General features: G+C 44.0%; 1 protein-coding gene across 1 annotated transcript in view; it reads left to right on the top strand.

The window, feature by feature from the left end:
• ankfn1b (ankyrin repeat and fibronectin type III domain containing 1b) overlaps positions 1–22,661 on the top strand; it is a gene marked incomplete at both ends in the record, with an annotated part of 375,118 nt that overhangs the window by 281,683 nt on the left and 70,774 nt on the right. Inside the window, 3 exon segments of the mRNA XM_080747475.1 lie at positions 5,778–6,015; positions 10,006–10,213; positions 20,401–20,610. Coding sequence (XP_080603601.1) covers positions 5,778–6,015; positions 10,006–10,213; positions 20,401–20,610 — 656 coding nt within the window.

The raw sequence follows: 22,661 nt of genomic DNA, 5'->3' as shown, positions 1-22,661 counted from the left end.
TTCTGGGCATGTCATAGTAGGTCGAAACATTCTGTGAAAACAGGAACATTTGGCGAAAACAGACTATCTGTAAGCATGGACACTTTTGAGGAGACTCTTTGTGTCTCCATAGGGAACAAAGCAGGCTCTTTGTGTCTCCATAGGGAACAAATCAGGCTCTTTGTGTCTCCATAGGGAACAAAGCAGGCTCTTTGTGTCTCCATAGGGAACAAATCAGGCTCTTTGTGCCTCCATAGGGAACAAAGCAGGCTCTTTGTGTCTCCATAGGGAACAAAGCAGGCTCTTTGTGCCTCCATAGGGAACAAAGCAGGCTCTTTGTGTCTCCATAGGGAACAAAGCAGGCTCTTTGTGTCTCCATAGGGAACAAAGCAGGCTCTTTGTGTCTCCATAGGGAACAAAACAGGCTCTTTGTGCCATAGGGAACAAAGCAGGCTCTTTGTGCCTCCATAGGGAACAAAACAGGCTCTTTGTGCCATAGGAAACAAAGCAGGTTCTTTGTGCCTCCATAGGGAACAAAGCAGGCTCTTTGTGCCATAGGGAACAAAGCAGGCTCTTTGTGTCTCCATAGGGAACAAAGCAGGCTCTTTGTGTCTCCATAGGGAACAAACCAGGCTCTTTGTGCCATAGGGAACAAAGCAGGCTCTTTGTGCCATAGGGAACAAAGCAGGCTCTTTGTGTCTCCATAGGGAACAAAGCAGGCTCTTTGGCCCTCATTTATCAATGGAGTGTAAAAAAACAGCGTTTTTTGGTGTACGGCAACGTTCAAGTGGCATTTATCAACGCCTCCTAAACAGCCAATCCTGGCGTATTTGATCTCAGCGTTGATAAATGCGCCATGTGGTCATGTGGTCATGTGATCCAAGATGGCCACGGTGTGAATATGGTCACCTGTCAGACAGTTAGAAATGCTGCTCCGCATGTCTACAATGGAACAAAGTGGTGTAGACAAATCGAATTATTGAATGCTTTAGCTATTGAAAAATAGCAGATCTACAAGCTCACAGCGCGGCACCGAGTGCCGCGCTGCGAGCTTGTAGATCTGCTATTTTTTGAAAAAAATCAAGATTGTTTTTCTTTGTAGACAAATTCTACACGATCAGAACTTGACGTGAGTTCTGATCCTACTGTAGGCCAACGTCTGAGTCACGTTGCAATTATAAATGCAAACAATTGCGGGGAATTTCGGCGTACACAGACATTTTGATCTGCATTCTGCACCACGTCGATAAACGAGGGCCTCAGTGTCAACATAGAGAAGCACTGCTGGTCAGCAATGCGACAAAAACTAAAGAAATATCCATGAATTCAAGTCGGGTGAGTAATCGATATGGGGAACAAAAGGCATTCAAGTTCATAGATGAATCCGTGGAGGGCAAAGAAGGGAGAGGAGAGGAGAGGAGAGGAGAGGAGAGGAGAGGAGAGGAGAGGCGGTGGATAAGAGGTTGAGAGTGCAGAAGGAGAGGAGAGCAGAAAGTAAAGTAGGTGCTTGAAGAATTCCTCCGTCTCTATCTCTCCCTCCTGCTTCCTGGCGGCGGGGACTCGAACACGGAGTCCTGTCAGCAACTGGCGTACACGACGTCCCCGATGACATGGCCTTCAGCGGCTGTGAGTGTGTGTGTGTGTGTGTGTGTGTGTGTGTGTGTGTGTGTGTGTGTGTGTGTGTGTGTGTGTGTGTGTGTGTGTGTGTGTGTGTGTGTGTGTGTGTGTGTGTGTGTGTGTGTGTGCACTGCCACTGGCCAGACCCTCACCCATAGACCGGAAACACATAGCTTCTGCTTTCAGGGGCGTCACACCAAATTCTGGGCCCTGGGTACAAGGATTCACTGCGGGCCCCCTGTGCTTTAGCTATTGAAAAATAGCAGATATACAAGCTCACAGCGCGGCACCGAGTGCCGCGCTGCGAGCTTGTAGATCTGCTATTTTTTTTAAATCATGAAAATCTTTGAATATTTCAAATCCTTCTGAGGTTTTTTGAAAAACCTATGTTTCTATGTCAGTGGAGCTCAAACCTTTTCATGTGAAGGACCCCCAAAATGGTATGTATTTGGCCACGGAACCCCATCTCAAAATATTGAGTTCCAGGGACCCCCCAGAAGCAAAATTTGAGTTTTGATGTTTGCTTAAAAAAACACATATTCAAAGATTTGCACACATTTTTACGACTTTTCAAAAATAGTAGATCTGCAAGCTCGCAGCGCGGCACTCGGTGCCGCGCTGTGAGCTTGTATATCTGCTATTTTTCAATAGCTTAAGTATAAAATAATTAAGGCCCCTCCACCACCTTGGGCCCTAGTAACTCAGTCCCACTTTCCTACCCCTTGTGACGCCCCTGTCTGCTTTACACACAGCCCGTCAGAGGCCTGATTCATACAAAGTGGTGGGAAAAGTACTCAAATGTTTTACTTAAAGGGGTATTTCACTTTAAAAAAAAACTTTTGGTGATTTTATCATCTAATCAGGCTTTTATGAACACCCTGAACAGTTTTTAATTAGCTTGATTGAATATTTAGATATTTGATGTAAATGTTATCAGGCCCTCCAGGCCCAGGGCCTCTCCCCACGTCACACACCCATTGTAACTTCAAACTTCATTTTAACCATGATAGATCACACATTATTTTTTCTGGTGACTCATACTACCCTCCTAATATGTGAGCAGGCCGTGTTTTTTCGATAACATTTTTCATTTATTTTTAATAATTATTTTTTTGTATTTCATTTTTTCCATTTTTCCAAATAATTATTAAAAATAAATGAAAAAAGTTATCGAAAAAACACGGCCTGCTCACATATTAGGAAGGTAAAATGAGTCACCAGAAAAAGTAATGGGTGTTTTTAATGAATCTATCATGGTTAAAATGGAGTTTGAAGTTACAATGGGTGTGTATGTGGAGAGAAACCCTACCACTGCTCCCTGTTGAAAGAGGAATATCCCTTTAAAGAGGTGGTGCCATAGTTTTGTACTTTTTCTGTTTTGTATGTGTCTATTATGGAGTTAACATTACGCTAATATACACTGCAGGTGTAGTTATAATGTGCAAATGTGTCTTCCCTGTGTATTTTTGGTTTCTTCCTGGAAGCTGAAAGCCTCAGAATCAAAAGGCTGATTGAAAATCACTGGTTTAATGACATCATAAAATAATCCCCTCCCCTTTTATCCAGTGGTGCTTGGGGTTTTCTTTTCAGGGCGGACAGTCATTTATTGACGTCACGTGCACTAGCGCCTTTAGATGTGTGCGTGCGCCTACATGTGCGCATGGAGCAAATAGAAAATACTGCGCTGCAGTAGAGAAACTAAAAGTTTGCAACGAATCTCAACTATCACAGTAATGGAGCCATTGGCCGTGTAGCCTGACGCACGGACAATGCACATACAGTCACCGCTGGAAACCTACATGTGTTAAAGTAGCCTATCCATATGAATAGGGTAGCCTTTGGACTTGAATCTAGGGGGGGATGCGCAAGCCCACCACTCACTGCCTGCCTGGTAAACCTGTTATCCAAATAGCCATTTGATTACCATGGTCGTCACAGAAAGCTGCTCGAGGTGTCCGTCCGTCCGTCCGTCCGTCCGTCCGTCCGTCACACACGTCACACGTCACACTTTTGCCCTGCTCATATCTCCGCAACCGTTGCCCCGATCCATGCCAGATTTTGCACACACACTCCTTACCTGCCAAACTACAACCTCCAAGGACCCCCGGAGCTCCAGGGACCCCCAGCTCCCTCGGGGACCCCCAAGTGTAAAAAATGAGCACATGTGCAAAAATTACCAAATGACCACCCCAACGGGGCTGCTCACGGGGCATTCCCGGGGACCACCCACTCCTGGTGCTCCAGAACGGATGCAAAAGTGGTGGCGCCCCCAGTGGAGGACCCCCTGCCACTGCAGCTCACATAAAATGCCGTAACTCGGGCTAGGAGCGACCGGGAGAGCCGGGGCCGGTACCTATTCGTCCGCCTTGGCGGCGCGGAGACCCCACCCCTCATTTCTCACATGGCCCTCTAGCGCCACCATGAGGCCGATTCAGATTTTGCCCTAAAATCACGAAAATCACTACACAGTATGTCTACACTCATGTCATCAACATGGATCAGGAAGATTTTGGAAAAACACATTTTTGCTCTATTTGTGGAGATAAGTGACCTACGGTCGCTTATCTCCCGATTAGGGAGTCTTACTGGTTACCATGGTCGTCACTCTATGGTTCTAGCACTGTTCCGTACCGTCCTTCCCGTGTATGTGGGAAATATATTGGCCACACGGTGTCCGGTCACGTCCGGCCCCGAAAGCGATACTGCTTTTACCATTCACCCAACACTGTGGGTGTGGCTAACTTCAGCTGGGTCACCACCCACCTGACAACCAGGCATACTTAATGAACTGGTAGGTGTGGCCACATGAAAGCATATTTTTAACACTTTCTGTACACTTTTTTGGAAAAAAGACGTCCCCCTAGTATAATCATAATACCTGATCATCATGTTTTAGGAGGGGGGGAACAAATCATGGCACTGCATCTTTAAATAAAAGTCCGGAATTCAAAAGGTTGACCCTGGCGTAATTTATGTTAATAAACGGACAAAAAGTAAACAGCTCCTCAATGGATGTGAAGAAAAACATCAATATTCATGGGTCAACATTTGCAAACCAAAATATCTAATTGAAAGGTAATTAACTCATTGAATGCCCTTTTCAAGATGGCCGCCAAGTACCAGGATGCCACGTTCCTAAATTTCTAGTGCACGGATCAATTTTTTGTGCACGGATCGTGCACGCCCATGCACCATATATGCACCATATGTGTAGTACTTTTTAACAGCTTTCAAACAAAAAAATCCGCTTGGAAATCCGTTCAGGCATTCATGAGATACAAGCCTTCAAAGTCAGACAAAACAAACATTTTGCCATTTTGAAAGATGTGTTTGTTATGGGGCTAAACATGCAATTTCGCGATTGCGATCATGCCTAATACATTTTAGGCATTTTTGGATTTTTTTTTATAAAAAAATAAATTTTGAATTTTTTTTTTTTTTTTTTTTTTTTTTTTTCAAAATGGCTGCCAACTCGGGAAACTCGGGCTGTGGCAGCCTGGGAGTACTGTAATAACTCGGGAAACTCGGGCCTTGGCAGTCAATGAGTTAAAGACATTGTGCCGTGATAATCAGGTGTTAAGATTATACTTGGAGGAAGATCTTTAAAGAAAAATGCACAGAAAGTGTTAAAATCATGTTTTTATGTGGCCACACCCACCTGTTCATTAACTAATGTCATTAGTGTGACTAATCAATAGAAAAAAAGGCATTTTTTTGGGGTGAACTACTCCTTTAAACTGTTGGTTTGCTTACTGTTGAGTGAGAAAGCAATGTTGCACATTAAGTAAATCATCTGGGGACCCCCCAAAATAATTTTAACTCAGAGGTTGAGAACCACTGTCCTAGGGTAGGTTGCCTCGGGGCAAAAAAAAAAAAATGCAGTAATCCTGGTCTCTATACTGCCTGATGGAGGGGAAAGGAACGTCCACACGGGGAAACTCCCTCCTGTCAGGTGAAAAGAAACAACTTGGACTCCTCATGCATAGAAGGGAGCATGAGGTCAGTCCGTTGCTCTCCCCAGGTTGGCAGAGGGAGTGTAGCGCCCAGGATTACATTAGATAATTGACACCGGGTGAAAAATGGGTTCCAAAATCGTGGGATAACAATTTAGAAAAAAAAAAAAAAGATTGAATTGACTGTCTCTCCTTCCTTGTTCCTCTCCTCTCTCCTCTCTCCTCCAGGGCTGACTCGGCCAGGATGAGCGGGCCCGTGCGGGAGGGCGACCAGGGGCCCAACAACCCCCCCATCACCCGGGGCAAGTCGGCCAGCCTGTCCTCGCCCAGCGCCGCGCGGCGCCTCTACCGCAACCTGTCGGGGAAGTTCCTCCGCGTGGGCACCAACGCCCCCGGTGGCCTGGAGGACCCCGCCGCCGCCTCGGGGAGGGGAGGGGACAAGGAGCGCCTGCGCAAGTCCACCATGGTAGGATGGAGAGAGAGACGATTTACTATCTACAATTTAAATAAAATTTAGACCTGAACGCAAATCTGTGTCACTTAAGATGTGAACCACTTCAACCATTATTTTATGCTTTAACTATTGAAAAATAGCAGATATACAAGCTCACAGCGCGGCACCGAGTGCCGCGCTGCGAGCTTGTAGATCTGCTATTTTTGAAAAATCGTGAACATTAAAGTCTTTGAATATCTTTGACCCGATTCTATAAATGTATTCTAAATCCTTCTTCTAAATCAGTGGTTCTGAAACGTTTTCATGTCAAGGACCCCCCCAAAAAATACATGTATTTGGCCACGGACCCCCATTTCAAAATATTTTGGACCACCCAGAAGTTTACAGTTTACAGTTTAGGCATTTAGCAGACGCTTTTAATCCAAAACGACTTACAATAAGCAGATAATACATCACTATAATAAACAAGATAACATGTCAGAACATCAACAACAATATAACAAATGCATATGAATATCAATCTAAAAAAACAATGTAATCAGTAAAGAAAAAATTGATTCTAAAAACCTAAAAAAAAAACAATGCTAACTAGCTTCCTGTATGGTCATTGAGTGTTTCAGTAGTGCTATGGGTTTAGGTGGAGTCTGAAAAGGTGAGTCTTCAGTCCACGGCGAAAGCTAGCAAGTGAGTCCGTTGTTCTAAGTGCGACAGGGAGTTTATTCCACAGTCTGTCTCGGACGAGTGGATTTTTGTCCTGGGGCTTTTAGCGAGGGTTCTGTCAGCATCCCTTTAGTTTAGCTTTAGTCGACTAAATATCACAAGATTTTAGTTGACCAAATCTACAGTTGATTTCGTCGTCAAAAAATGTATTTTGATGGCGTGGTAAGGGCTGATTTTACACTTGAATTGCATGCTGAAAATAGTCGATCTACAAGCTCACAACGCAACGTGTCATGAGCTTGTAGATCTGCTTTCTGTTGTGAGTCTTAGCCTTAGTCAGCATGGCTCAGTTTTTATTTCGTTTTTATTTTGTTTTCGTCTGTGAATAAAGGAAGCCAACAAACATTCTTCGTCATAGTTTTAGTCGACAAAATCAACACTGAGAGAGAGAGAGAGAGAGAGAGATAGAGAGAGAGAAACAGATCGAGACAGGCAGAGACAGAGATTGAGAGAATAACAGTGAGAGAGAATGAGAAATGGTAGGACAAGGGAAAAGAAAATAAGCCTGGTGACTTTGTGGTTTGCAAATAGTTGTAAAACAGACAGAGGAACCTTTTCATAGACCTGAACCCGAGGAATCTCAGGTGGAACCTCCCCCCCCCCCCCCCCCCCCCCCTCCCCCCCTCACCCTCACCAACCATGTTTATGCAGCGCAGAGAGAGAGAGAGAGAGAGAGAGAGAGAGAGAGAGAGGAGAGAGAGAGAGAGAGAGAGAGAGAGAGAGAGAGAGAGAGAGGCGTGTGTATATTATGGATTTTTGCTTGTTCATCCACAGTATGCATCCATGCATAGTGTGTGCGTCAGGGTTTCCGCTAGGCATTTTTGGGGCCGGCCACCTTGGCCGGCAGGATTATATTTTACCGGCCAATCAATTAATTTATCGGCCATATTATAATGAACGTCACATACGTGTTTGCAGATGAGATACTGTATGTGCATGGTGCACCCAACTGATAATTACACCATTTTATGTTAGCGCTGGGCTTCCTTCCTCTTTATCACAGATGCAATTGCAAAATGTTCCTGAGTTAACAAAATAATATCCTACTTATGTAGTAGTATCGCTTGCCAAAAAAGAAGTGAATAGGTTAAAGTGGGCGCGCAACTCAAGCGAACCGTTTGCGCGCCCTGCCACACAGTGGCCTACACATTAATAAGTTAATAGTAGACCTATATGATTTTAGCTTCACGTCTCATTAAACCTTAATATGCAAACACACAACATTTGTTTTGTTTTGTTAATGTTATGTTGGCGCAAGGAAGGTTACTAACTTGACTTGCCTCTGTTGCTTTGACCACGATGGGATTACATCCATGCGATCAGAAAGTCATGTGCGTGCTTGTATAATATCCATGATTCCACAGAGTTCGGGTCCCTTTTTTATTATCGTCTATACTGGGTCCAGCTTGGTCTAGATTACCTTGGAAGAACCCCAGTTCTGTTCTGATTATAACACTAAAACCACGCTGTATAGCGCTGATTGTTACAAGGTGCTGGAACTGTCAGCTGTGAAACGTGATGCTTCTCCGTAAAATAGCAGACATACAAGCTCACAGCGCTGTGCGTTTCGACTTGTTGTGAGCTTCAAGCTCTGATATTTCCAATGCGTGCGCACAGCGCATAGAGATGGGATTTATGGCTCTTTGAAGTAAGCTGGATCTGTGGGATCCGTTCCTTTCAAAGAGCCGTTCAAAAGACTGGCGTACTTTTCCCACCACTGTTCAGGAACGGCTCCCTACTTTGAACCGAATCATATCGTTCATTTCAAAGAGCCGATCAAAAGACTCGATTCGTTCGCGAACGTCCCACCTCTACAGCGCAGCATGAAGCAGCAGCAGTGGCGGTGAGCTCCGCTGTCGTCAGACAGACTCACAGAACATGATACAAATTTAAAATTATGATAGGTTTTAATGGTTGTAGCTTTACTACTTTAGACAAATAATTATTTGAATAATAAGATTACATGATAAAATAGCCTAAGAGGCATTTTCCCAGCCGGCCACGGTGGCCGGTGGACTTTATAATTACCGGCCAATTAAACATTTTACCGGTCAATGGCCGGTAAATACCGGCTAACGGAATCTCTGGTGTGCGTGTGTGTGTGTGTGCACGCACGCGTCCTCTGTATTAATTGATCCATTTCGTCAGTGGCGTCAGTTCAGCAAAAGCTAAGGTATGGCAACATGACTGGTGTCATGTTGCCATACCTTATCAACTGGCATGATGAATTTATTTTAAGAAGTACATTTTATATTTTCCCCTGTAGTCAAGGTATGGCTACAGTGTGTGTATGTGTGTGGGGGGAGGGATATTGGAAAAAGCTACCCTTTTGCCTCAAATTGCCCTTTTTTATGGCCTGCCCAACATCCGTGGCCCATATCAAGACCAGCATTTGACTAAATAATTATAATTTCACTATAATAATAATTTTTCATATTTAGTGTTGTAGTCGAGTCCACCTAAAGCGAGTCAAAGTCGAGACCAAATCCGAGGGGTGGCAAGACCGAGGCAAGACCGAGTGCGGAAGGGGGTCGAGTCCGAGTCGATACTGAGACCAACGGGGGTCGAGAACCAAGTCAAGACCGAGACCAGATGAAAAATACGAAGTTAAATCGAAAATCCTCCTAAGTTATTTGTTAGGTGAAAGTCCTATTATGTCTATGACATCTGACGTCATACCCTTTCATGCCCATAAATGGAGATCCCTGTCTGTAGAACCAGCCACACATATATGGGCTGTGTTGGCCATATATGGATTCTGTTAGTGTGGTATGTGGCCGATGTGGCCTCCATATATGTGACTGAACACAGCTGAGGGCTAGTCATTGATTTTCTTTTTTTTCATTTTCATTGTTTCGTTTCATTTGAAAGCTGGGAATCATAGCTACAAAATGATATATTGGTTGTGAAGATTGACCCAACAGTTTTGTAGATATGGCTTATAGATTTATGCCGTGCAGAAATACTAGATCTGAGAAATTCAGCCTTTTAGATGAAATGTAACCTGCAAAATGTTCGGTTTCTCTTCACATTAATTAAAAAAAAGTCTTATTTACATGCAGAGTCAAGCTCTGGCGTTTAAGTGAAATGTAGCCTGATATTTATGAAATGCTTTTGTGGCTTTATCACATTTTAGAAAAAAAAAATATATATATATATTTCAGGGCTGGTCTAAAGCTGTGCTTTCCGAAATGACTGCCCCTCTGCTATGCTGGGTCACATATGGGCATTCGGGGAAACAAAAAAGATGTCTGTTTCTAAACCGCGGCCCCGCTGTGTCAGTTCCAGAGCAACGAGGCGCTGCTGGAGGCGGTGGAGCACCAGGAGCTGGACCTGGTGCACCTGCTGCTGTCCCAGTACAGCGTGGAGGAGCTGGACCTCAACACGCCCAACAGCGAGGGCCTGCTGCCCCTGGACGTCGCCCTCATGACCAACAACGTGCCCATGGCCCGCCTGCTGCTCAGGGCCGGCGCCAAGGAGAGCCCCCACTGTGAGTACACATGTAGCCCCCTTTTCCACTGCAGGGCCGAACCAGAACGACAACTAGTAGGGCTGTTCGATTTGGAACTCAAAATAAAATCCAGATTTATTTTCGATTTTTTTTTTTTTTTAAGATTTTTTGGTAAAAAAAGAATTCTTTCAAAAATGTTGTTTTCATTTAAATAAATGCAATCAAGTGTGTTTTTTCTTATTATTATATTGCAGAACCTTGTTGTGTCTTAAGAGGACCGGGCTGTGGACTTTTTGCCCCGTGAAGGGCTCTAATGAGCGAGATCCGTTCCAGAATTACCCTAATTAAAGTGAAAATCGCCCAGCCCTAACTACAACCAGAACTTTCCAGAACCAAGAACTTTCAAGAACCTGTGAAGTTCCCGGACCACTTTCCATACAACCAGACCTAACCGGGAAGGTCCCAAAAAAAAGAGCTGCTGGCCCCGCCCATGGGTTCCCAGAACTCAAGTTCAAGAGCAGGACCTAAAAAAAATAATTCCCCGAATCATGTCTGAAACGGGGCTGTGCGCTATGGAAACAAAACCAAAAAAAAAAAAAAAAAAAGGTTCTGGAAAGTTCTGGTTTGTTTAGTATTTTTCGTTTTAAAAATGGTTTGAAATAGTGAAAATAGCCGATCTACAAGCACACAACGCCTTGCACCACGAGGCGTTGTGTGCTTGTAGATCGGCTATTTTCACTAGTGTTGTGCGACAGTGTGATCACTGATGAGGCAGGGCTTTACCTTACGAAAAAACATAAAATTTGAAATTTGTTGATTCAGGGTTTCTGCCCGACAGTGACGATATAGTACCTTTATTATAGGGATCAAACCACTTGAGATGCTCAAATGAACATGGCATACAATACACAAACAACGACATGCATCCATACAGACAGACAATACCAGTAAGACTCCCTAATCGGGAGATAAGCGACCGTCAGGTCGCAGCGTGATTTTAAGGCAAAATGTGTAGGAGCAGTGTCCAAAAATGTGTTTGAAGAAATTGGCCTGTTGGTGGCGCTATATGGGACAGATCCATATTGATGAGATGAGTGTAGACATACTGTGTACCGATTTGCGTGATTTTAGGGCAAAATCTGTAGGAGCAGTGTCCAAAAATGTGTTTTAAAAAACATGAATCATTAACTCATGAATCCAAAATACACTGACGATTGTGCTGTCAAACGATGAAACTCTATGGAATCTATGAACAGGTTGTGGGGGTCCCTGCTTCATCTCTCTCTCAACTAAGGGGTCCTTGGCCTGAAAACGTTGAAGACCCCTGCTTTAAAAGGATCCCTGGCTAATACGACAAATATGCCTTAATACATTATAATTGTCCTCTATAAATACAATGTAAAATTAAAAACACCTTAAATATTTTAGTTCTTCTAGAAATAGCTAATCTTTCACTCAATAGGGGAAATGCCTGTCGCAAGTTGATGATTTGAAAAAAGCCTTAAAGGGATCCCTTCCCTTTAACCCATTTAGGCCTAGGATTATTGACTGCTTTAACTACTGAAGAATAGCAGATATACAAGCTCACAGCGCGGCACCGAGTGCCGCGCTGCAAGCTTGTAGATCTGCTATTTTTGAAAAATCATGATTTTTTTTGCAAGTCTTTGAATATATCCACTTAAAAGCTAACATTTGTAACTTTAATATTTGCTTCTGGGGGGTCCCTGGAACAACATATTTTGAGATGGGGGTCCGTGGCCAAATACATGTAATTTTGGGGGTCCTTGAAATGAAAAGGTTTGAGAACAGCATGATTTAGAATAAGGATTTGGAAGTCGGGTCAAAGATCGGGTCAAATATATATAATTCTTCAAATCGTACTTAGGCCTAAAGACCACTTCTTCGTATAATTGGTCCTCACTAATGTTCATGATAAAATAGCAATTTTCGTCCTACTTGTTCTGTGTCTCAAAGGAGGGCTGTAGGCCAGGGGTCTTCAACGTTTTCAGGCCGAGGACCCCTTAGTTGAGAGAGAGATGAAGCAGGGACCCCCACAACCTGTTCATAGATTCCATAATACAGTTTCATCTTTTGACAGCCCAATTATCAGTGTATGTTGGATACATGTGTTCAATTTGTGTTTTCAGATATGTAACCACTTGAACCGTCAATAGTTGATCAACTTGACCTTTCACTCTGTAATTAATCTGCTCTTTTTCCCCTCTACATCAAAGCTCTTTGACAAAAATTGCACATCTACAAGCTCACAACGCCTCGCACCGCGAGGCGTTGTGAGCTTGTAGATCTGCTATTTTTGGCTTAAGTTCTCCGAATGTGGACGCTAGGGTTCAAGTGGTTAATATAAAAAAGGAGAAGGTTTCTTTCACACAAAGATTTGGAGGACCCCGTCTGTAGTAACTCTGAGGACCCCCTAGGGGTCCCGGACCCCCTGTTGAAGACCCCTAGCTGTAGGCGGTTCAGAAAACCTTCTGCCAGTGACATCATCATTTGGAAGATAAAAAAAAAAAACAAGATTTAAAAAAAAAAGAAGAAGCTCACAACGTGTCCAGAGACAGGCGTCAGGCGGAGGAAGAAAGGGCGAGAGACAACAACACAGAGTGAGGAGCGCGAGCGAATCAAACCGCATGTCTTAGTTTTAGTCATCACAGCTCAGCTTTTGTTTCGTTTACGTTGAGCTTTCAGCCAGTGAAAAAAAAGGTAGCCGAGTCGTGGACCAGATCAACCCTGCCTGGAAGGCTGCGTTGCAGTGTTTATTATCAATCCCAGATAAAAGAAGGCAGGTTTTTTTTATTACAAGCATGTGCCTCCAAGCAGACGCGTCGCACCACATTCTGGGCCCTGGGTACTTTAACCGTTGAGAAGAAGCTTGTAGATCTGCTATTTTCGAAACTTTGAGCAAGTCTTTGAATGCTTCAAATCCTTTGAAGGTTTTTTTTTGGAAAACCTATGTTTCTACAGTATGTCAGTGGTGCTCAAACCTTTTCATGTGAAGGACCCCCAAAATTACATGTATTTGGCCACAGACCTCCATCTCAAAATATTTCGTTCCAGGGACCGCCCTAGAAGCAAAATATGAGTTTTCAAACGTTCGCTTAAAAAAAATTGCGTATTATTCAAAGACTTGCACACATTTTCAAGACTTTTCAAAAATAGCAGATCTACAAGCTCGCAGCGCGGCACTCGGTGCCACGCTGTAGAGCTTGTAGATCTGCTATTTTTCAACAGCTAAAATTGGAAATAATTAAGGCGCCTCCACCTTGGGCCCTAATAACTCAGTCCCACTCCCCCCCCCCCACCCCTTGTGACACCCCTGCCTCCAAGAGAGCAGCATCTCCCGGCTTGCCTCGCTGACAGATCTCTAGTCAGTTTTCTTTTCCCGGTCCCGACCTTCGACGAAGGTCAAAAAACGAAGAACCCGGTTTCCAGATTTCAGTTTGTTTCGTTTTACATCAAACCCCCCAAAAAAGCCGCCGGCCGTCCATCGCCGTGGAAACCCAAGCCCCGCTGTCACAGCCAACCACGAGCGCTGCCGCCGCCGCAACCGCAGGCGTCGCCCCGGGGCGACCGCTCGCAGGCATAACAAGCGCGGCGCGCGCGCACAACAATAACATTATACTCTCCACACACATCGACAAAGCGCACACGCCCGCACATTTTTCTGTTGTTTGCTGGCAGTGGAAATGCATTAAGGGCGATGAAGGGGGCGGTAATTCTGATGCGATATTAGTCATCTTCATAAGCAGTTTTCACTGCCTGTGATCTGCCGAGCCCTCACTCCCCTTCTTCTGTTAATGATTAGAACTCGCCAGCGAGGCTCCTACGCTGTTTGTGCTCCATGCGCGCACGCGCGCGCGCCGCACTGTACTGTAACCGTTACGCGCGTGCACGCTCGCACACTTCTCCAGGCCAGACGTCTTATAAAGGTATCACTAAATTGGAAACACTCGAATGGAAAGTGGTGTTTACTGAAGTTAGGGTCTTTGATTGCCCCCCCCCCCCCCCTCTCTCTCTCTCTCTCTCTCTCTGGTGCTCAAATAATACTTGAGAGAATCAAGTGAGTGTGTGCGTGCGTGTGTGCGCGTGCGTGCGTGCGTGCACATGTGCGCGTGCTCTCAAGTTCAGAGACAAGGCGGAGGAAGAAAGGGGGGGGGGGGGGGGCGAGGGAACAAAACAGCGCGCGAGGAAAGCATCTTTATAAGCGCGAGCTAATCAAACTGCATCTGAGGAGAATTTGAGATCAAAGCCCGGCTGTGGATTTTCTCTCTGGCCTTTGAAAGGATTGATTTTGATTCCCATTGATCCCTGCCACGCCAGACTTCATACGGGCCCCTCCCGGCTCCCTGAGAGTCCCCAGAGACAGACACACACCACGTTGTAAAAATCTGTCACTTTAATGCTCCTCGCACACTGGGGACCTTTCATTTATTTTTGGTGCCATTTTTCACGTCCCTTTTTAACTGTTGTTTGTGTCAAGAGTAGGCCGCGTCCACACAAAAAAGCCGATATTACGCGCCAATATCGCACGGAGCAAGGTCGATTTTTCACCGCAAATAAAGGCACCGACCTGTATGAATGAGGCATAAACGAAATATGATATCTAACTATTGATGTACTGAATGGCTGACCCGTCTTTTCTGCTTGCTGACATCACTGATACTAAGCAGTGTCGCCGCCCGCAAAACAATGACCAACTGACATCACTGACTGACTGTAATCACCAAATTTGGAGATCACACACTAGTATAATCATAATACCTGATCATCATGTTTTAGGGGAGAGTGTCTTCTGTGATTCAGTCCGAGTGTATCAAAGGGTGCGTTCGTAAATGCGCACCAGGTGTGGTTAGGGTTAGGGGTTATGGTTAGGTTTAGGCATACGCATACCGGTAGTTTTACTGAGGTTAGGGTTAGGATTAGGGTTAGGTTTAGGCACTCACTACACTGAGCACACACCTGGTGCGCATTTCCGAACGCAACCTTTGATACACTCGGACTGAAACACCAGCAGAAAACACCCTCCCATGTTTTAGGGGGGAAAAAAATCATGGCACCCCATCTTTAATCTTTACCCTAACCTTAACCACACGAACCCCAGGCTAGCGTCCCTACTCTGGAGTGAACATTTGGTTGAAAATATAATATTATTGCTATCTTTGAGGCGTAGAGGGGAAAAGCAGACCATGCACAGAGCCCTGAGGGGGGTTAGGTATATATCGTCGTTGTTGGGTGAAAACCTTGTATGTCCAAAACCGTCGGTTTTGCATTTATCATTTTAAAAATGATTTAAACTAGTGAAAACAGCCATCTACAAGCACACAACGCCTCGCACGGCGAGGCGTTGTGTGCTTGTAGATCAGCTGTTTTCACTACTTTTGTGCGACGGCCTTGTATGATGAAACAGGGCTTTACTTTGCGAAAGAACGTACACATTTGAAACTTGGAGATACGAGGTTTCCACCCGACAACGACGATATGGTTCAAGTGTTTTGTGACCTATTAGCCCTACAACAAATTCACCAGATGACCTCTCTTAAACAAGTGGAAAAAGCCCCCCCCCCCCCAAAAAAAACCCACCAGTAGTTAAGTTAAAACAAATGACTCAAATGAAAGGGGAACAATAATTAATGGCAGGCCCCACTCTCTGAATTCAAAGAGAAGCTGACGGCTACTAAAGAGACGCTTAGTAAAGCTGCACAATCAAACACCCGGACAGACATTTGGACACGGAGCTTTAAGCACTCTGTCAACAGTGGAATCCAGCGCTCCACAGTGGAATCTCCCAACGAACAAACACACCAGACCCCACAGACTAAACACAGACACACAGCAACCCCAAACACTCCCAAGAAAGACCACAGCCACCACCGCGGAAGAGCTCCGCCGATGCTGGTGTCCTCGAAGCGCCCTGAGGCGTCTTGCGTGGCATTTTCAATTCACTTATCTGGCGCTCTGATTAACATATTTTTAGTGCTATATCATTAATTATTTAGATAGCTTGCGCCAGCAGTGGCGTCAGTTCAGAAAAAAGCTAAGGTATGGCAACATGACTGGTGTCTTGCACGGGCGTGCAAGACACCAGTCATGTTGCCATACCTTAAGAAATACATTCTATTTCCCCCCGTTTCTACGGTTTCTTGGGCTGGATATGGCAGCCTGGAATGGTTGTTCAAGTGCAGCCAAACTTGGCATGTTAGTAAACGTGCCACAATACCTTGTCTCTCCCAGCCATTTACAATAGGCTTGTGCGCCTATACTGCCAGGAATTTTATTAATTTCCAAGTTAGCTTTAATCTAACCCAACAGGGATCATATTGTTGAAGAATGTAGTACTAGTACTATCCACTAGAGTGTGCCCAACGATAATCTCCTAGAGTCTGGACTAGCGAGTGGACAGCAGTAGACCCATAATGGCGGCGCCCATTGGCGGCCATTATGTCTCCCGGTCCGCCTTACGGGAGCTATAAAACACGATCCGAACGTCGTGCGCACGCCATTTACACTCGTTTTTGCTCTTGAGTGACCAATCTGTCAGTCCAGCCATTTTTTTCCGAATGAAAATCGGTCTAAAAATGGTAAAGTTTGATAAGAAAAACGTCAACATTCAATGCTGTAAAAAGGCCCATTCTATGTTATGGCCGAACGACTTCCGGGTTACGTCATCGATGATGTCACTTCCTTCGAATATGTAACTTTAGACTAAAATTAAGCTAGAAAGGTCATTTATAGCTCAAAAAATGTCAAAAAAATACCAAAATGATCAGAAAATGATCCCCAAGGCGACGTTTGGCGATCTGGCTGCCTCACCCTCCTCAAAATGGCGATGGAAGGCGATTTGGCTGTGAACTAGTTAAAGTGACCATTTTGTAAAATTTTGTAGTTATTTTACTGTAATTTAACAAGATAATACAGATGGAAAAAGAGACATTCATGGATTTATATTTAAAGGTAACTTTTATTTTCCCCTCTGGATCCAGGGTATGGCAGCTGCATACCCCTGTCATACCCAATTGACGCCCCTGTGTGCCAGGGTTTTTCCATTGGTTGTACCTGATTTTGAAGACCCTGCACGGGAGCATGTCCACGTAGTGCAAATTCACGCAGTTGAAACATTGGTCGAACGTCTTCTTTCACCCGGAAAAGAAAGATTGTTACCGCGACTATCCGTCGCTTGGTTACGGCCCGGTGAAAAAATGCGTTTCCCGACAATAGAGGGTATGAATAAAGTGAATGGCAAATCGAGGGGCGAGGTGAGTTTAACGTTGTTAAAGTCATTTTATGCAATCAGACTTTTCTGATTGGATTTATGGGCTGTCAAGGCCAGAAAGTAGTTTTTTTGCCACACCAGTAGGCGTTCCCGCATAACTTCTGGGTATGATGATGATGACGCCACGCGCATACCATCTATCGATGCGATCTGGAGATACATTTCCGAGATTAAGCCATTTTACTGCCGAGGATTGCATTGAAGCTAACAGAGGATTCCCCTTCCTGATGACATCATCTCCCAAAGGATCAAGGGAAATTGAGTTTTTTGTGATACCGCTAAATAAGAACTTAGTTGGGAACACAATCGAGTTGAGAACCATTGAAGTGTACCACCGCCAACGCTGTGTGTCTCTGCCTGCTTTGATTGATTGATTGATTTGATTGAAGACTTTATTAGAAGAAGTTTGCATAGGAAAAAGTACAGTTTCATGACGGTACAGTTCACTGGTACAAGGTCTACTAAAAGGAGATCCTAGAAAAGACCATTTAAGTATCTCATATAACATTGAACGACAGACGGATAGAACACAGATGAGTTGACCTATCATGCCACTAGTGAAAACAGCCGATCTACAAGCACACAACGCCTCGCACCGCGAGGCGTTGTGTGCTTGTAGATCTGCTGTTTTCACTACTTTTGGGCAAACAGTTATTTTTTAGTTTTGTGCAAACGGTTAAATATTTTCCTAATGGCCGGCCTGGTCCAGGCCGGGAATGAAACGGCCGTTCGGGAGTTGTGCCGCTTATCCCAATGGCCAGCACGTCCCTGAAACGTACGATATAAACGCTCTGTAGAGGTGGGGAAGAGGTCTTCAGTATGTACCGCGTCAAAGCCACCGTGACTGTGACTCGCGGGAGAGTCGAGGTCATTTTAAGAGGTTGTTTGTGGTGCTGAAATAGGTTCAAAATACAAATTGGGTTTTGCAGGCGAAGCGGTTTTACGACACCAGTTGTGAATCACGCTTGTGCATGTTCCCACCATTATGGGTTCCTTTATAACCACACACATGACCCGTTCTCAAAACCCTCTCTCTCTCTCTCTCTCTCTCTCTCTCTCTCTCTCTCTCTCTCTCTCTCTCTCTCTCTCTCTCTCTGCTCTCCCTTCATTGCCCCATGTCATTTTCTTCCCTGTGATGTCACCTCTAACGAGGGACTGAACAGTTAAATTAAGTTTATTGAGGAATTTGCCTGAGCTCCACGACAAACAAAGTCATTAAAGAGATTGGCCTGTTAAAACGATTCTCGCGCGGAGTCATGGAGGGAAAGCGTCTCTTCGCGGTAACGCTAGCAGAGGCGCGTGCGTCGCTCGAGCGAGCGCCCGGGGGGGAAAACATGTATTCCGCCCTTCGGCCAAGAATCCCTTGTGATTAAAACAGAAAGAAAGAACAAAATCTTAGCTTATATTTGTTTGCCAAAGTTTCCTTGGACTGCTTTCAACCACCCAGTGAAGTCTGTGGTGTTCATTTAACCTAGAGAGCAGGGGTCTTCTACGTTTTCAGGCCAAGGACCCCTTAGTTGAAAGAGAGATGAAGCAGGGACCCTGTCAATCTTTTCATGGATTCCATATACTATAGCTTAATCGTTTGACAGCACAATCATCAGTGCATTTTGGATTCATGTCAATTTGTGTTTTCAGATATTTAACCACTTGAACCATCAATACTTAATAAACTTGACCTTTCACTCTGTACGTAGTGTGCTCTTTTTTCCCCTCTACACCAAACCTCTTAGCCGAAAATAGCCGATCTACAAGCTTGTATATGCTTGTAGACAGAATGTAGTGCTACGCTACTACCGCATGGCATATCATTGCTCTTATGGGCAGAATCCCCAAACTGATAGGCCAACTTTTCAGGAAGAAATTACATGTGTTCCATCAGTGTAGTTAGTATTTAATTAAGCTCTTTTTCACTGGTGCAATATTTATAAATCCCACAGAAATATGTAAGCGCTCTCACTTTCAAAAAGTTTCAAAAAGTTTCAAAAGTAGCAGAAAGAGCCGATGTGACGATTGTGAGCTTGTAGATCAGCTATTCTTTGGTACTCTAATCACAAAAAACAAACCAAGTGTCTAGCAGTGCACCCAAAGTGTCTTGAAACTCGCTCAACAACCAAGATGACCGCGTAAACTTTCAATTCGGCCCATAAAAGGAGGAAGACCATTTGCAGTAAAGGAAAGAAATTGCAGTAACGTGGGTTTTCCATGACAGCATGATACACATGCGGTGTGAGATTTTTTTTTTTTTACAAGGACACACTTCACCACAATGACCTGCTGTAAGCAGCTGCCCATGTTGCTGCGTCTGCTCACTAACATACAGTAGGCTAGTTCCTGGCCTGCACTGACTGACACATTCAATGTCCTTTTGGCCCTTTGCATTGCAAATGTAGGGCATCTTTTTGGTTAAGCAATAGGATTGCTATCATCTAATCAGGCTTTTGGGAACACCCAGGACAGTTTTAGATTTTTTTCATTGAGCATTTAGATATTTGATATTCATTTTCCCCCTTCCAGGACCCTCCTATACAAACTCCATTTTAACCATGATAGATTCAATTAAAACACATCACAACCACTTTTTTTCTGGTGACTCCTGACACCCTCCGAATACGTGAGCTGGCCATGTTTTTTTTTTCGATGAAACATTTCATTGATTTCTATTAATCTTTTGGGGAAATAAATTTGATTAAATACAATAAAAGATTAGACGATAAAATGACAAAAAGTTATTTTGAAAGTGAAATATCCCTTTAACCACACTTAAGACTTAAAAAGCTGTGTTTTCACCACAGAAATTTGCATAACGTGCTGGAATGGCAATGGGAGAGGCTATGCCGTCCTTGTCCTTGTAGATAAAAAACGGTTTTGAACATACAAGGTTTCCACACGACAACAACGATATTGACGGGTCTACATCTCTCTCTCTCTGTCTCCCCAGTCGTGAGTCTGGAGGGCCGGGCGCTCCACCTGGCCACGCTGGTGCGCGAGGCGGAGCAGCGGGTGGGCGAGCTGCAGGCGCAGGGGAGCGGCGAGGCTCCCGCCGCCCCCGGGGAGCGAGAGGCCTCGGAGCACGGCGAGCGGCAGCTGAAGGCCTGGGAGTGGAGGCTGCGGCTCTTCCGCCGCATGCAGACGGGCTTCGAGCACGCCAGTAAGACACCCTCCCATCCAGCCGTCCATCCATCCATCCATCCATCCATCCATCCAAACACATCCTTTGTTTTGACCCGTTGACTAGGGGTGTAGCGATATAGTAACTGTATCTAAATATCGTTTTTAAAATCGAAGTATATCAAAATGAAAACAGCTAAAATCGTATCGTATCGTTTTATTTTGTATCGTATCGAGTCGGCAGTGCAAAGAATCGATTGTATCGATACTGCCTACTTGTGCATTCTATTTAGCATTTTCAAGAAGAAAATTTTAAAAGGAGGGGTTTAATTACTTTTCCTTTACATATAGCTACACTGGTCTATCGATAAATGTGTGTAATCTCTGGGTTCATGTCAAGGTGCTGGTTTGTCAATATACAATGTCCATGTATTTGGCAGAAAATCACTGTGTTTACTTATTTATATCCATAATAATACACGTTTCCCTTAAAAACCTGCACTATCCACACCTTTCACACAGATTTAATTTCTTTGCTAAATAGTTACTATATCGATTTTAAATAATTAAATCGAATTGTATCGCATCGCCATGAATGAACCAATATCTTCCATGTATCGTATCGTCAACCATGTATCGTGATATGTATCGAATCGCTATTAAAATGTATCGTTACACCCCTACCGTTGACCCATTAACACGATGGATGCCAGAGGTTTCTGTATTATTTTGTGTTTGTGGGTTCCTTCAAGAAGTCACGTTGTTTTGAAAGAGTAGACGTTCTTTACTGGTATGAAATAATATGAGCACTTTACAGGAGAGGCAACAACAATGACAACAACAGTGTGTTTACTCGCGGGCTTTCTGACAAGACTGGTTATGCAACACTGGCGCATGCTCTGTTGGCTGGGCAGGCATTACTAGTCAAACCACGATGCACTGATCAAAACAGGCATTAGCAATCAAGCAGGCAAATATTTGCTGCTCATATCATTACAGTTTCCATAAATAATCGTGATTAATTGCCAATATTAAATCCATTGTATTTAGGGGCGACAGTGGGTCAGGGGTAGAGAAACCGTCATTGGAACCCGGAAGGGTTCCTAAAGGGTTCCCAGTTCGATTCCGGGCTGCCCCTGAGATTGGTGTCGAAGAGTCCTTGGGCAAGACTTTAGTTTAGTTTTTGTCGCATTCCTAAGACAATAATTTGAGGAGACTCTCGGCTCTATTATGATCCAGGTCTTATGCCTTATGCCTTAACTTCTTTGCCTTTTTTTACTATATATACATATTTTTTTTTTAAATATTTCAAATAGCTGATCTGCAAGCTCACAACGTGCAGATGTAGATCAGCATTTGAAGTATTTAAAAATGTTTTTCAAAATAGTAAAAAAAAAAAAGGCAAAGAAGTTAAGGCATAAGGCATAAGACCTGGATCAGGGCCGGATGTAAGCTCTAGTAGTAGGTGGGGCGAGAGGAAATGCCAGGGGGGCAACCTTTTTAGGGGGTCATAACGCCAGAAATGCATAAAAACCTATGCATTTTGGCACACTTATACCAATGACACACCATGCTGTGTACAGTACAAGTCACAGAACTTAAGAAATAAAATACACAAAAAAGTAAAAAAAAAAAAAAAAAAAAAGAAAAAACACAAAAAACAACAACAAAAGGTTAAGGAAATGATAAATAATGTGATAAACAAAAGACAGACATGTTACTGGTGTGATAGCTATATAAACTGATGTGATTGACAAAGATGAATGCAAATGATACTATTAACTGATATAGATATAGATTGATACACTGATATGACACTTGATAGATGATAGATATGATACTGGATGGATGGATTGATACACTGATATGACACTAGATGGATGATAAATATGATACTGGATAGATTGATTGATACACTGATATGACACTAGATGGATGATAAATATGATACTGGTCTGGATAGATTGATACACTGATATGACACTAGATCAGGGGTTTTCAAAGTGGGTGACGGGGCACCCCGGGGTGCCGCGACGGCAGTCCAGGGGTGCCGCGAGATCATTTGATAATATTTGGAATTTATTCTGACAC

This window comes from Nannobrachium achirus, assembly GCF_963921795.1.
Source record: "Nannobrachium achirus genome assembly, chromosome: 18".
NCBI classification, from domain to species: domain Eukaryota; kingdom Metazoa; phylum Chordata; class Actinopteri; order Myctophiformes; family Myctophidae; genus Nannobrachium; species Nannobrachium achirus.
The sequence above is the reverse complement of the archived record's forward strand: the minus strand, read 5'-3'. Positions and strand labels throughout refer to the sequence as shown.